The sequence below is a fragment of the Mobula hypostoma genome, chromosome 4 (assembly GCF_963921235.1).
Source record: "Mobula hypostoma chromosome 4, sMobHyp1.1, whole genome shotgun sequence".
NCBI lineage: Eukaryota > Metazoa > Chordata > Chondrichthyes > Myliobatiformes > Myliobatidae > Mobula > Mobula hypostoma.
In genome coordinates, this window is record NC_086100.1 from 64,735,544 (window position 1) to 64,748,142 (window position 12,599).

At 41.4% G+C, this 12,599-nt stretch overlaps 1 protein-coding gene across 1 annotated transcript in view; it reads left to right on the top strand.

Moving 5' to 3' along the window:
* ap1s3a (adaptor related protein complex 1 subunit sigma 3a) overlaps window positions 1-12,599 on the top strand; it is a 56,340-nt gene that overhangs the window by 35,525 nt on the left and 8,216 nt on the right. Inside the window, exons 3-4 of the mRNA XM_063045881.1 lie at window positions 4,191-4,299; window positions 9,040-9,177. Coding sequence (XP_062901951.1) covers window positions 4,191-4,299; window positions 9,040-9,177 — 247 coding nt within the window. The remainder of the gene's footprint in view (window positions 1-4,190; window positions 4,300-9,039; window positions 9,178-12,599) is intronic.

Sequence of the window (12,599 nt, forward strand, 5' to 3'; positions counted from 1 at the left end):
GTGGTAGGCTACTGCACAAGATTGAAGTAAGTAGCAGGAACTTGTAAAATTAGCTCCATCATGGGTACTGTTACATACCTCGTGGGTATCTTGTGACTGTCTTATGACTATGATGTAATTGAGTATCTTGTGAGCCTGATGTAATGGTCTTGTGATGGTGGGGCGATGTAATTTTCCCACCAGTGTGAGATCACGTGATGACATGTTCCCTACAGGTATGTAATGGGAAACCCCTGTTGTTACGCAGTTTAGTTCATTGTTTAATTCATCAGATACTCTGATATGCTGCGTATTCGTCTCATGACGCAGTTTTGTTTTAAAGTGGAGTTTTATTTTCTATTGTAAGGTAAAATTGTTGTGCCGGCAGTTTCGCCAATCGCTGCCAGTTTTGTTTCGGGTACTTTAGGTTTACCTGTACAGTCTAGTATTGGAGAGTGAAGACCTTACCAAAGTACGGGAACCTGAAGGATTGAGTAAAGTTGGTGTCGTTCGGTGGTTTCATAAAGGATCGACCTTATTGAATCTTCATTCAGGAATAATGGCCTGCATCTGAGATAGACCCTGCACGATCAGGAAGGTTTGTGTGGTGTTCACCATCCAGGAAAAAGGTCAGTTCCTTTAAGCCACTTTATTTCCTTCGTCGTGAATCCTTTGGATGGGATCAGCAGTAACATCACATCTTCGAAGAAATCCGTTTCCAGAGAAGTGTCTCCTTATTGACTGTGTAAGTCACTTGGACTTTGAAATTTACCACTTTAAGAACTGTTCCAGAGTTACCATATCGCAGTTAACTTCCAGTTAAGTTAGTCGTTTGAATACTTTTCGCTATTGTTGAGCAGAATTTAATAAATGTTTGTTTATAAAACCTGACTCAATTCTATATTCATTGTTGCTGATGATGTAACAGTACTATCCTCCATAGTATCCAAGACATTTTCAAGGTGTGGTGGTTTAGGAAGACCACCATGTCCATCATTAAGGATCCTCAGCACCCAGGACATGTTTTCTCATTGTTTCTGTCAGGAAGGAGGTACAGAAGCCTGAAGGCACACATTTGTTGATTCAGGAACAGCTTCTTCCCCTCTGCCATCCAATTTCTAAATGGACATTGAACCCATGAACACTACCCCATTACTTTTACATTTGTTTTTTGTTGCACTATTTACTTTAACATTATATATTTAGTGTAATTCAATTTCTCTATATTTATTTCTCATGAATTAAATTGTTCTGCTGCCATAAAGTTAACAGATTTCACGACATATGCCAGTGATATTAAACCTGATTCTGATTCTAACATTTTGTATGTTAAAGAACAAAGGAAACAACAGGACAATTTCTATAGTTACAATGTATTCATTATGCTCCCTTTGAGTTGCACATAATTTCAAACATCTCCAGGTCTTCACACCAACACACCCAAAATGAGTGTTAATGGACTCTGTCTCCTTAGCAGCATTCATGCATATGCAGACATCACAGATGAATGGGAGTTTCCTGGTTTGCACTCAATCCCAGTCTGCAGCTCAAGGAAGGACAATGTTCTGAGCTGCATTTTAAACACTATCTGTGACTCACATTCAGATCTGAAGACTGATTGCTGTTGAAAGTAATATTTGCTATATTGCATAATGCAAGGATATGCCCTAATGAATATTCCTTATTACATTAACCCTTTGCACCCCCCCAATCCCACAACTTTGCTAGTTAGATATTTGTGATGATTTCCTGACTTTGTTTTGATGCTAAACTCAGATTCCAGTGGCCAAATGCCCACTCCCTGCACCCAGCAACAGTTAACTTTAGGAATTTGCCTACTGAACCTGTGCAGGTTAGACCTGATGCAGATTCATCCTCAAGGTAAATGGCTAGGAGGTACAGGGATAAGTTTCAAGAAATTTATACTTTAATTGATGTAGTATATGTTTCTAGTGTTGAAAATGGATTTGTGATCAATGTACAGTATAAGTTGTCGAAATGTCTTAAGAAATCGTTAAAATGTTTAGCAGCTTCACAGGAACCATGAACTGCCCTTGTCAAACAATTTCTTTGGGTAGGGCTTCTTTGATTTCACCACCTGGTGCTGTGTATGACCAAAGGGAATGAGTTGAACAATCTCTCATTGACTACCCTTGTAAGCAAACAACAGGAATTCTGCAGATGCTGGAAATTCAAGCAACACACATCAAAGTTGCTGGTGAACGCAGCAGGCCAAGCAGCATCTCTAGGAAGAGGTGCAGTCGACGTTTCAGGCCGAGACCCTTCATCAGGACTAACTGAAGGAAGAGTGAGTAAGGGATTTGAAAGCTGGAGGGGGAGGGGGAGATCCAAAATGATAGGAGAAGACAGGAGGGGGAGGGATAGAGCCGAGAGCTGGACAGGTGATAGGCAAAAGAGGATACGAGAGGATCATGGGACAGGAGGTCCGGGAAGAAAGACTGGGGGGGGGGGGTGACCCAGAGGATGGGCAAGAGGTATATTCAGAGGGACAGAGGGAGAAAAAGGAGAGTGAGAGAAAGAATGTGTGCATAAAAATGAGTAACAGATGGGGTACGAGGGGGAGGTGGGGCCTAGCGGAAGTTAAAGAAGTCAATGTTCATGCCATCAGGTTGGAGGCTACCCAGACGGATTATAAGGTGTTGTTCCTCCTGTGGCTTCATCTTTACAGTAGAGGAGGCCGTGGATAGACATGTCAGAATGGGAATGGGATGATATACTGTGTCCGGTGCTCCCGATGTGGCCTTTTATATATTGGTGAGACCCGACGCAGACTGGGAGACCGCTTTGCTGAACATCTGCGCTCTGTCCGCCAGAGAAAGCAGGATCTCCCAGTGGCCACACATTTTAATTCCACATCCCATTCCCATTCTGACATGTCTATCCACGGCCTCCTCTACTGTAAAGATGAAGCCACACTCAGGTTGGAGGAACAACACCTTATATTCCGTCTGGGTAGCCTCCAACCTGATGGCATGAACATTGACTTCTCTAACTTCCGCTAGGCCCCACCTCCCCCTCGTACCCCATCTGTTACTCATTTTTATGCACACATTCTTTCTCTCACTCTCCTTTTTCTCCCTCTGTCCCTCTGAATATACCTCTTGCCCATCCTCTGGGTCACCCCCCCCCCGTCTTTCTTCCCGGACCTCCTGTCCCATGATCCTCTCGTATCCCCTTTTGCCTATCACCTGTCCAGCTCTTGGCTCTACCCCTCCCCCTCCTGTCTTCTCCTATCATTTTGGATCTCCCCCTCCCCCTCCAGCTTTCAAATCCCTTACTCACTCTTCCTTCAGTTAGTCCTGACGAAGGGTCTCGGCCTGAAACGTCGACTGCACCTCTTCCTAGAGATGCTGCTTGGCCTGCTGCGTTCACCAGCAACTTTGATGTGTGTTACCTTTGTAAGCAACTGGCTCTGTCTGACAGCAGATTCCAGGGCATTTTGGCACATCAAATTCTAATCATAGCTTCTTCTGTTCTTTAGACAATGATTACAATCTTTTAAAATAGTCTTTAAATGACTTCCTGATATGTAAGAGGTATTATTTTTATAGGCACCAAATTTTGTTACTCAGTTAAATAAAGCTGTTGCTTAGTTAAATAAAGATGTGCTGGATGGGTTTTTCTCATTTGTGGTAGGGTATTTCAGAGGACTATTCTGAATTGTGGGATAATGCTGCTATTTTTCTTTATGAATGTAAGGACTCTAATTCACTGACAATAACGGTCCCAAATAGGAAAATCAACTATTCATTCTAAGATCTCTAAAATGAAGTGACTTGCACAACTGAACCACCATGGTAGTGTATGCTTAGCGCATCGTTTTACGCTGCCAGCGATCACCGATGAATAATTCAGTTCCTGCAGCTGCTTGTAGGTATTTTGGTTCTCTCCATGATGAAGGTGTTTTCTCCTGCTGCTCTAGTTTCTGCCCACATTCCAAAGACATACAGTTAGGGTAAGTGAGTTGTCGGCATGCCAGAAGCATGGCAACACTAGAGGGCTGCCCAGTGCTGATTTTGATTTGACTCAAGCAACATCTTTCACTATATGTTTCAATATTTAGGTGTACATGTGCAAATAAAACTAGTCTTTCTTTCTTTCTTTTTTTTGGACATTGCCAAGCTAATGTGTCTAAACTGACGATCACGTCGCTGCTGAATACGAATCCATATTTCTTTTCTGTACCCTAGGTTTGCCAGCTTGTATTTTTGTTGTGCAATAGAGGAACAAGATAATGAACTTCTGGCTCTGGAAATCATCCATCGTTATGTGGAATTGCTGGATAAGTATTTTGGCAATGTGCGTTTTCTGTGGTAAATGCGTTTACACTTTCAGTAATTGAGTTTTCCCAGCATTCTCTTTTATTTCAAATTTCCAAAACTGCTCTGTGCTATATTTGACATCTCCAATATTTCCCCCCCGCTCCTGTCCTGAATCATTTCCCTGTCTTCGCACTTCCACTAAACACTATCAGCTGCAATTTACAAGACTTTGCCTTTCTCTCATCTGGCATCAACACCATCTACATAGTTCATACACTCTTGTTTCCACACTATCACAAACATTTCCATTGTCCTCTTCCTTCACTCCATCTATAAATATGCTCATTTCCCTAACTGCCTCACTTCTGCTGAAAGATCATTGACTTGATTTGCTTCACTCTACGCAGATGCTGACTGATTGCTGACCACTTTCAGCATTTTCTGTTTTTAATTTAGATTTTCATAAACAAGTTAGTTGTTCAATTTACTACTTTACAATATTGAGGCTTTTCCCCCCTCTGTACTTTGAATGCGATTTCTGCTTAAATGCAGGGTGTGCATGCTGTGGAGTAGAAAACTTCACTTTTAGCTCAGTACAGCTCATTTTGTTCTGTTTGTAGAAACTATTTTAGCATGAGCTTCAAAGATTACACGGTCTGACCAGTGTGATAGTTTCACAGCAACTAGGAAGAGCTGTTCAATACTGAAACAAATGTATGTCAATGAAGGAAACTGAAAGTATTGGTAGTACTCAGCACGTCAGGGAGCATTCTATGGAGAAGGAACTAGAACTGACACATTGGGTCAGTTGCCTTTCTTCAGCCGTGGAAGCTTTAGAGAAGGTGCAGAGGAGATTTATCAGGATGCTCCCTGGATTAAAGAAAATGTCTTATGAGGAAAGGTTGAGGGAGCTTTGGCTTTTCTGTTTGGAGTGAGAGAATATGACAGGTGGCGTGATGGTGGTCTATAAAGTTATGAAAGATGTACGTTGAGTGTATAACCATCACCTTTTTCCCAGGTGGCATGCATTTAAGGTGAATGGTGAAATGTTTAGGGGAGATTTCTGATGTAGCAATTTTTTTTTTACGGAGCGTGGTAGGTGTCAAAAGTGCACTGCAGGGGTTGGTGGTGGAGACTGATACAATAGGGACACTTGCAGACTCTTAGGCACATGGAAGTAAGGAAAATGCTGTGTTATGTACTAGGTAGGAGGGAAGGGTTAGGGTACAATGTTATGGGATGAACTGTGTTGCACTGTTCTATTTAACTGGAAAAAATGTGCATCTTTTAATCTGCAAATAAGAGAGGAGGTGGAGAAAGGTTCTCTGAAGGGATAAAGAGAATTCAGAAGAGAGACATGTTGTGGCTATCTAAGAAGGGGTAGTGAATGGCTATTACTGATAACAGAATGTATGGAGAAGTTTAATCTTCATGGACTTGAATGAGCAGAGTTGAGGTTAAAAAGCAAACAAGCAGTGTTAGAACTTTGAGATGTGAAACAGCAGCAATTCAAAATTTGAAATAAAGAATGCTGGAAACACTCAACTATGGAGAGAGAAAATCTGACTTATTGTTACAGGTTGACTATATTGGATCAGAAATGGCCATTTCTGACACAGACAGGAATATATAGTTATCTAACATCAAGTTGTAAAGACTGCTCAGACTGAAGATAAGGTGGTGTCTTCTGTCCGCAAGAGTGACTTGGAGCTTCCATTTGGCTCTCAATTTGATTGTCCAACACACTCCCACTCTGACCTTTGTCCTTGACCTCCTACACTGTTCCAACAAAGCCCAATACAAGTCCAAGAAACAACTCTCTGACATCCAGCCAAGAATGATGTAACCCCTTAATACTGCATTCCAGATAATCAATCATTCCCCTGCGTCAAAACTGGCCATTTCTGAAGTAATGCTGCCACAGACCGAAAAACCAAGTGCAGGTAGGTAGTTTGATTTATTGCTCTTCACCTGTTTTCAAACGTAACTTTCTAAAATAAATTTCGCCTGCTTTTTTACTCAATCTGAATATCAGATACATTTATAAGCAGTTTAAAAGATCCTTAGATAACAATTAATTGTCAGGTGGCCATGTGTAAGTTGGCAGCTTAGGAGTAAGGAGGCCCATTTGTCACTTGTGTAATAGTCAGCCATACAGTATCCGGGCCTGGAGGACATTTGGATCTATGGGGGTACAAAAAAGTAGATCTGCAATGGGGTTAGTATAGGGCTAGAAAACAAAGAATAGGCATGAACCAGACCACTGTTTATAATATGCTAGTTGTGGCATTCTCACCCAAGTTCTAGAGGGGAAAGTTCAGAATCAAATTCATTAACTTATCCCATGTTCATAGAAACATACAGAGAAATGCGTAATTTGCTTTAACAACCAACACAAATGTAGGGTGTGTTGGGGCAGCCTCCAAGTGTTCCTGCACATTGTGATGCCAACATAGCATGCCCACTCGTAATGTTCAGCAGAACACAACCAGCAACAACAAGCCCCTTTCTTCTCTCCCACTCCTCCATACAGACACATAGTCTTCCAACCCCAGGACAGGCCTCTGGGCCTCCAGTCTCCAGCCTTTGGCCATTGGGCTTCAACTTCTAATCGGGATTCAAGCTTCAATCTTCAGTATCGATCCATGTTACTAGCCAATGATAGGACCCCAAACTGCAAACTCGGACTCCAAACTCTTACTCCAGGATCACCCACTCACCAGCCCTCCAGCCTCCTCACGCGGACATCTGATCCTGTGACCCACCAACCTGGGACAGCCAGATATCCATGAATATCCTTTGACGTGTGTCCGCATTGCTGACCATTGAGCACGGAGCAGAGGCCTGGACCCTGGATGTCCTTTCTCGCCTGTCCACGTCGTTCGTCCTCAAATGCGGAGCAGAGGCCTACACTCTGGCCTGACATCTAACTCCTCCACATGCCTGTCCCTAATCTCCACTTTGACTTCTCAACTCCCCTCATTCTTGTCTCTAAACCACAATCTAACTCTCTTTTCTGTCCATGGGGAGGTGTGTTTGATGTCCTTGTTGCCTTTTGAGTGGGGGAGGGGTGGGGGGTCATATTTTTGAATGGCTTCCATGGTTTTCTTTGTTTTGTGGCTGTCTGCAGAAGATGAATCTCAGAGTTATACATTGCATACATTCTGAACTTTGATAATGTAAATTGAACCTTGATAACATCTCTCCAAACTTCAGAAATAACTATGAGCATTTTAACAACATTTATTGTACGGAAACACTGGAAGCCACTGTTTTAAAAATAGAAAAAATCATGGTAATCAGGCAAAATCAACATGGTGTTTTCAAAAGGAAATGAGGCATTGGCGAGCCCAGATCTGGATTTCTGTGTACAGTATTGATACCTATATTTAAGGGTTTATTAATATTTTGGAAATAATTTGGAAAGTTATTAGACATGCTTGGAATAAGTGGGTTGTTGTGAGGTAATATTGGACAGGTTAGACTTGTATTTATTGTAGACATTAGAGACTGTAGATACTGGAATCTGAAGCAACAAACTGCTGGAATGACTCGGCATTCAAGTAGTATCTGTTGGGGCGGAGGGTGGGGAGCAGCAGGAACTGTTGACATCTCAGATTAAAATTCTGCATCCGGAGGGAGAACCTGATTGAAACACAAGCTCTAGCGATGCCTTGACAAGGTTGATGCTAAGAGGCTGGTGCCCTCTTGTGGGAGAATCTAGAACAGGTTTGCCCATCTAAGCCAGAGGTGAGGCAAAATTTCTTTTTTGGGTTTTTGGGACTCTCTTTCTCGAAGGGCAATGGACTCAGTCTTTGAGTAATTTTAAGACAGAGGAAAACATCTGATAAGCGAGTGAATGAAAAGTTACCATAGGAATATGGGAATGCAGAAGTGAGATCACAGTCAATTCAGCCACGATTTTAAATGAATGGTGGGTCAGTTCAGAAAGGGCAAGAAACCTACTCCATGCTCCCAGTTGTACATTTGTCAGAGGCTTTAGGGTTCAATTCCCCCTTCAGAGTCCTGGGCATAAAACCTTTAATGATCTGAACTCTAATGCAGCTCTTAATCTGTAATCAACAGAGGAGACTGCAAACAGAAGTTTTATCTGCCCTTACAAGTAGGCAAAAATTTTTTGAATTTCTGAATATTTTGAAGAAGAGATGTTATCATTGACTTGGTCAATACATGCCTCAATTAAGATTTTCTAAATCAGATTTTGTAGAAAATATCACTTTGACCTTCGAGATTTTGACTTGCATATGTTGGATATTGCACTTAGTGTATTAACACACAAGCCACACATCAATAAGTACTTAATTAGGTAAACAGGTGTTTCAGGTGTTTCAAAAGGTATTATGTGAATACAACTCTTTCATCTAAAATTGAACTTAAACATAAGATAAATGTTTAATTTGTCCTGGTCATTCAAATATTTGAGGATATGGTACACTGCATTAACACAAATTCCATAGATCTATAGTATCTAGAGAATTTCTCACTTAGATACACAATTCATAATTTGAATAAAAATATAGTTGTAATACTGATCAGGTCAGGTATTACCTGAATTTAGGTTCAGCACATTTTCACCATTATGAGAATGAGTATTTTCAGGATTCTCTGTTTCTGTTTTAAATTTCCAGTATTTGCACTTGCATGTTTTTCAACATAATTTGATTAATTTTATGGATCATATGTCAATGTCATTATTTCTGTACAACTGATTAAAGCAATTCCTGTGGATTTTGGAAATCTGGTTGGACTTTTCCAGGTTTGTGAACTAGACATCATCTTTAATTTTGAGAAGGCCTACTTCATACTGGATGAATTTCTAATCGGAGGGGAGTTGCAGGACACCTCAAAGCACAGTATACCCAAAGCAGTGGAGGAGGCAGATATGTTGCAAGAGGTAAGGCAAAGAAAAAAAAACTGAATATTTGCTGTCATAAAGGCAACAATTAATATACCATGAGGTTTGGATTTGAGGTTTTGTGGAAGTTGCAGCAAGGCAAGGGTTATCATAACGTCCAGGCAAGGATACATTGCAGATAGAGTGCAGACAGTCTAGGCAAGAAAGGTGTTTAAAGAGCATAGCTTCCCTTTGCATAGCAGGTAACTAGGGCTATTTAGTCTTACTGAGACAAGGTAAGAATACAACGGAAGGATACATGGGTCACACCTGCCAACTAAAGGAGAATTACTTTACTAACTTCAAAATATCATCAGTTAGTTTGCAGTTTTTATTGGCTTTTAACACCTGTATTGCCAATGGTGGTTGATCTTGCAAGTAAGGCAGTCAAACATACACAATTTTTAGCAAATGGTCAATATCTGTAACTATTAGTTAATTCTGTACAAAAACGGCATTTCTTTGAATTTAGAACAATGTGGTGCGAGGGACTATGCTGTTCTTCTTGTGCACAAGTAAAGGATGATTGAGGAATGAGTGTGAGTTTTCAGACTCCAGTTCATTGGCAACAACAGTTTGAACTCTGAATATTTGTCGTTATGCAAGAAAGCGGTTTCACCATTAGAATATTCATGAAATGGGTAGTTTGTGCCATCTTGTATTCTAATATGTTCAGCTTTCTGGTTTCGTGCATCTTCTGTAAACTTTATAGGAAACTGTGTCCCAAGTTAGAATCATTGATGAAAGTCCCGTGTAATTTCTGCAGCAGATACAAATTAAATGACAGCACAATTCCCTTACAACATTCCTTTGGTTTTCATAGAACAGCAGCAAATGGAACCTCCTTCATATCAGTCTCTCAACTATGTTCTATCCTTAGAAAACCCAACCCTCCACTTCAATCACCAACCCTCCTACCCCATCTGTCATTGTACTTGCTATGTTTTGTAACTCCAGAAACTAATTGAAAGAAAAAGATATGAGCTGGGATAATGGTCTACTTAGTATTTTGTTTGTTTTTGGGGAGGCACTTGTATATGGCATGGTGACGTAATGACGTACACCATTCACGTACTTCTTACATGTAACTTAAAATGAATTATGGAAGTGGTTCTGACAGCTCTGGATACTTGACTCTGTTCTCAACTGATCAACATGTTGTCTCCAGAAGAGTTCGGATGCAATCTCCACTGTGTAGGAGAGTGGTCCACTACTGAAAAGGGGAAGTACAACGAGACCTAGGTGTCCTTGTTCATCAGTCACTGAAAGTAAGCATGCAGGTACAGTAGGCAGTGAAGAAAACTAATGGCATGCTGGCCTTTATAACAAGGGGAACTGAGTATAAGAGCAAAGAGGTCCTTCTGCAGTTGTACAGGGCCCTGGTGAGACCACACCTGGAATATTGTGTACAGTTTTGGTCTCCAAATTTGAGGAAGGACATTCTAGCTATTGAGGGAGTGCAGCGTAGGTTCACGAGGTTAATTCCCGGGATGGCGGGACTGTCATATGTTGAAAGATTGGAGCGACTGGGCTTGTATACATTGGAATTTAGAAGGATGAGAGGGGATCTGATTGAAACACATGAGATTATTAAGGGATTGGACACGCTAGAGGCAGGAAACATGTTCCCGATGTTGGGGGAGTCCAGAACCAGAGGCCACAGTTTAAGAATAAGCGGTAGACAATTTAGAACAGAGTTGAGGAAAAACTTTTTCACACAGAGGGTTGTGGTTCTGTGGAATGCTCTGCCTCAGAAAGCAGTGGAGGCCAATTCTCTGGATTCTTTCAAAAAAAAGAGTTAAATAGAGCTCTTAAAGATAGCGGAGTGAAGGGATACGGGGAGAAGGCAGGAAAAGGGTACTGATTGTGGATGATTAGCCATGATCACAGTGAATGGTGGTGCTGGCTCGAAGGGCTGAATGGCCTACTCCTGCACCTATTGTCCTTAATCTTTCCAATACCCAATTTTGATCATTTTTTTTAGTTCCTTGCAAGGACTGCTTGTCCAGAAGGGAAACTTCGAACCTCCTTGATTGAGGAGCTCTCAAAGTGCCTCTGCTGTTTGTCCTTCTGAGATTGGGGTTGAGGAGAACCAAGCATGAGCACAAGGGCCAACCCAGGAACAGCATAGTCGGTGTTTGTTGGTTGTGGAGAGAGCTGCAGTTGCAATATGCAAGGAGGAAATTGGTGAGTTTCTGATTTAGTGTAGTGTATTCTGCTGACATTACTCACAGTGTGTTCTTTAGATCCTGGATAAATATTTCCACAAAGCCATTTGTAGCTGGGTGGGATGGTGTAGATGTAATATGTCTTATTCCATTAATTTCCAAGAATGACTCAAACCGTTCTGCAACAAACTCTGATCCATTGTCATTGACTAAGTGTTCTGGAATACTCGTCCTTGAGAAGAAGATTCTCAACACATCAACAGTGTGTAAGGCTGTAGTGAAGGCTATTGGAAACACTTCTGACCACTTTGTAGCTGTATCCACTATTACTAAGAAATTTGTGCCCATGAATGGTCCAGCAAAATCCACATAAATCCTCTGTACAACGCAGGCCATCCCCAGGATGGAGGGGTTCTGCTCTTGGCATCTTCTGGAGCTTGAAGGCAAGACTTTCATTTTGACCATGACTAGATGATCAGCATATTGCTCTTCCAACACTTTAGCACTCTGCTTGGATGTTACAACAACTCTCAATACCCACATAGGGAAACCCCCATCAAGGATAAGTTCATTCCAATGCTGGTAAAAATGGGGGAATGGAAATTTCTTTTGCATATTCCAGTCAATATGGGTTGTCATGAAGACCTGAGACAGTGTGTGGTCTCTCCTGGTTTCCCATTGGATCATCTGTGCCCTAATAGGGACATTATTGATTTGTATTAGGGAGAATACATCAAGAGGAATGTTTTCTTTTGTAAATTTTTTAGGTATTTCCTTTCCCAAGGGTAAACTGAACAAATCATCAGCATTTCCATGATTAGTTTCCCTATTGAATTTGATCTTGTACTTGTGTCCTCCAAGAAACAGAGCCCATCTCTGCATTTGTGCCGATGCTGTCAGCGGAATATGCTTCTAAGGATTGAAAATGGACATCAGTAGTTGATGATCAGTAATGAGGTTAAGCTGTCTCCCACATTGGTTAAAACATTTTACAACCCCAAACCAGACTCAATGCCTCTCTATCAATCCGTATGTAATTTTTCTCTTCAGTGGTAAGGGAACGTGATGCAAAGCTATGGGATGTTCACTTCCATCACTCATGTGACATGACTGCACCCATACCATAAGGCAATGTGTAGGCAAGGCTCACTGGACGATGTGGATCATAATGTTGTGAGTACAGTGTCTGGTGTTTCCTTTTGGAAAACCACCTCACAATGCTTTGCCCGTTTCTTCCTTATCATATTAATAAGT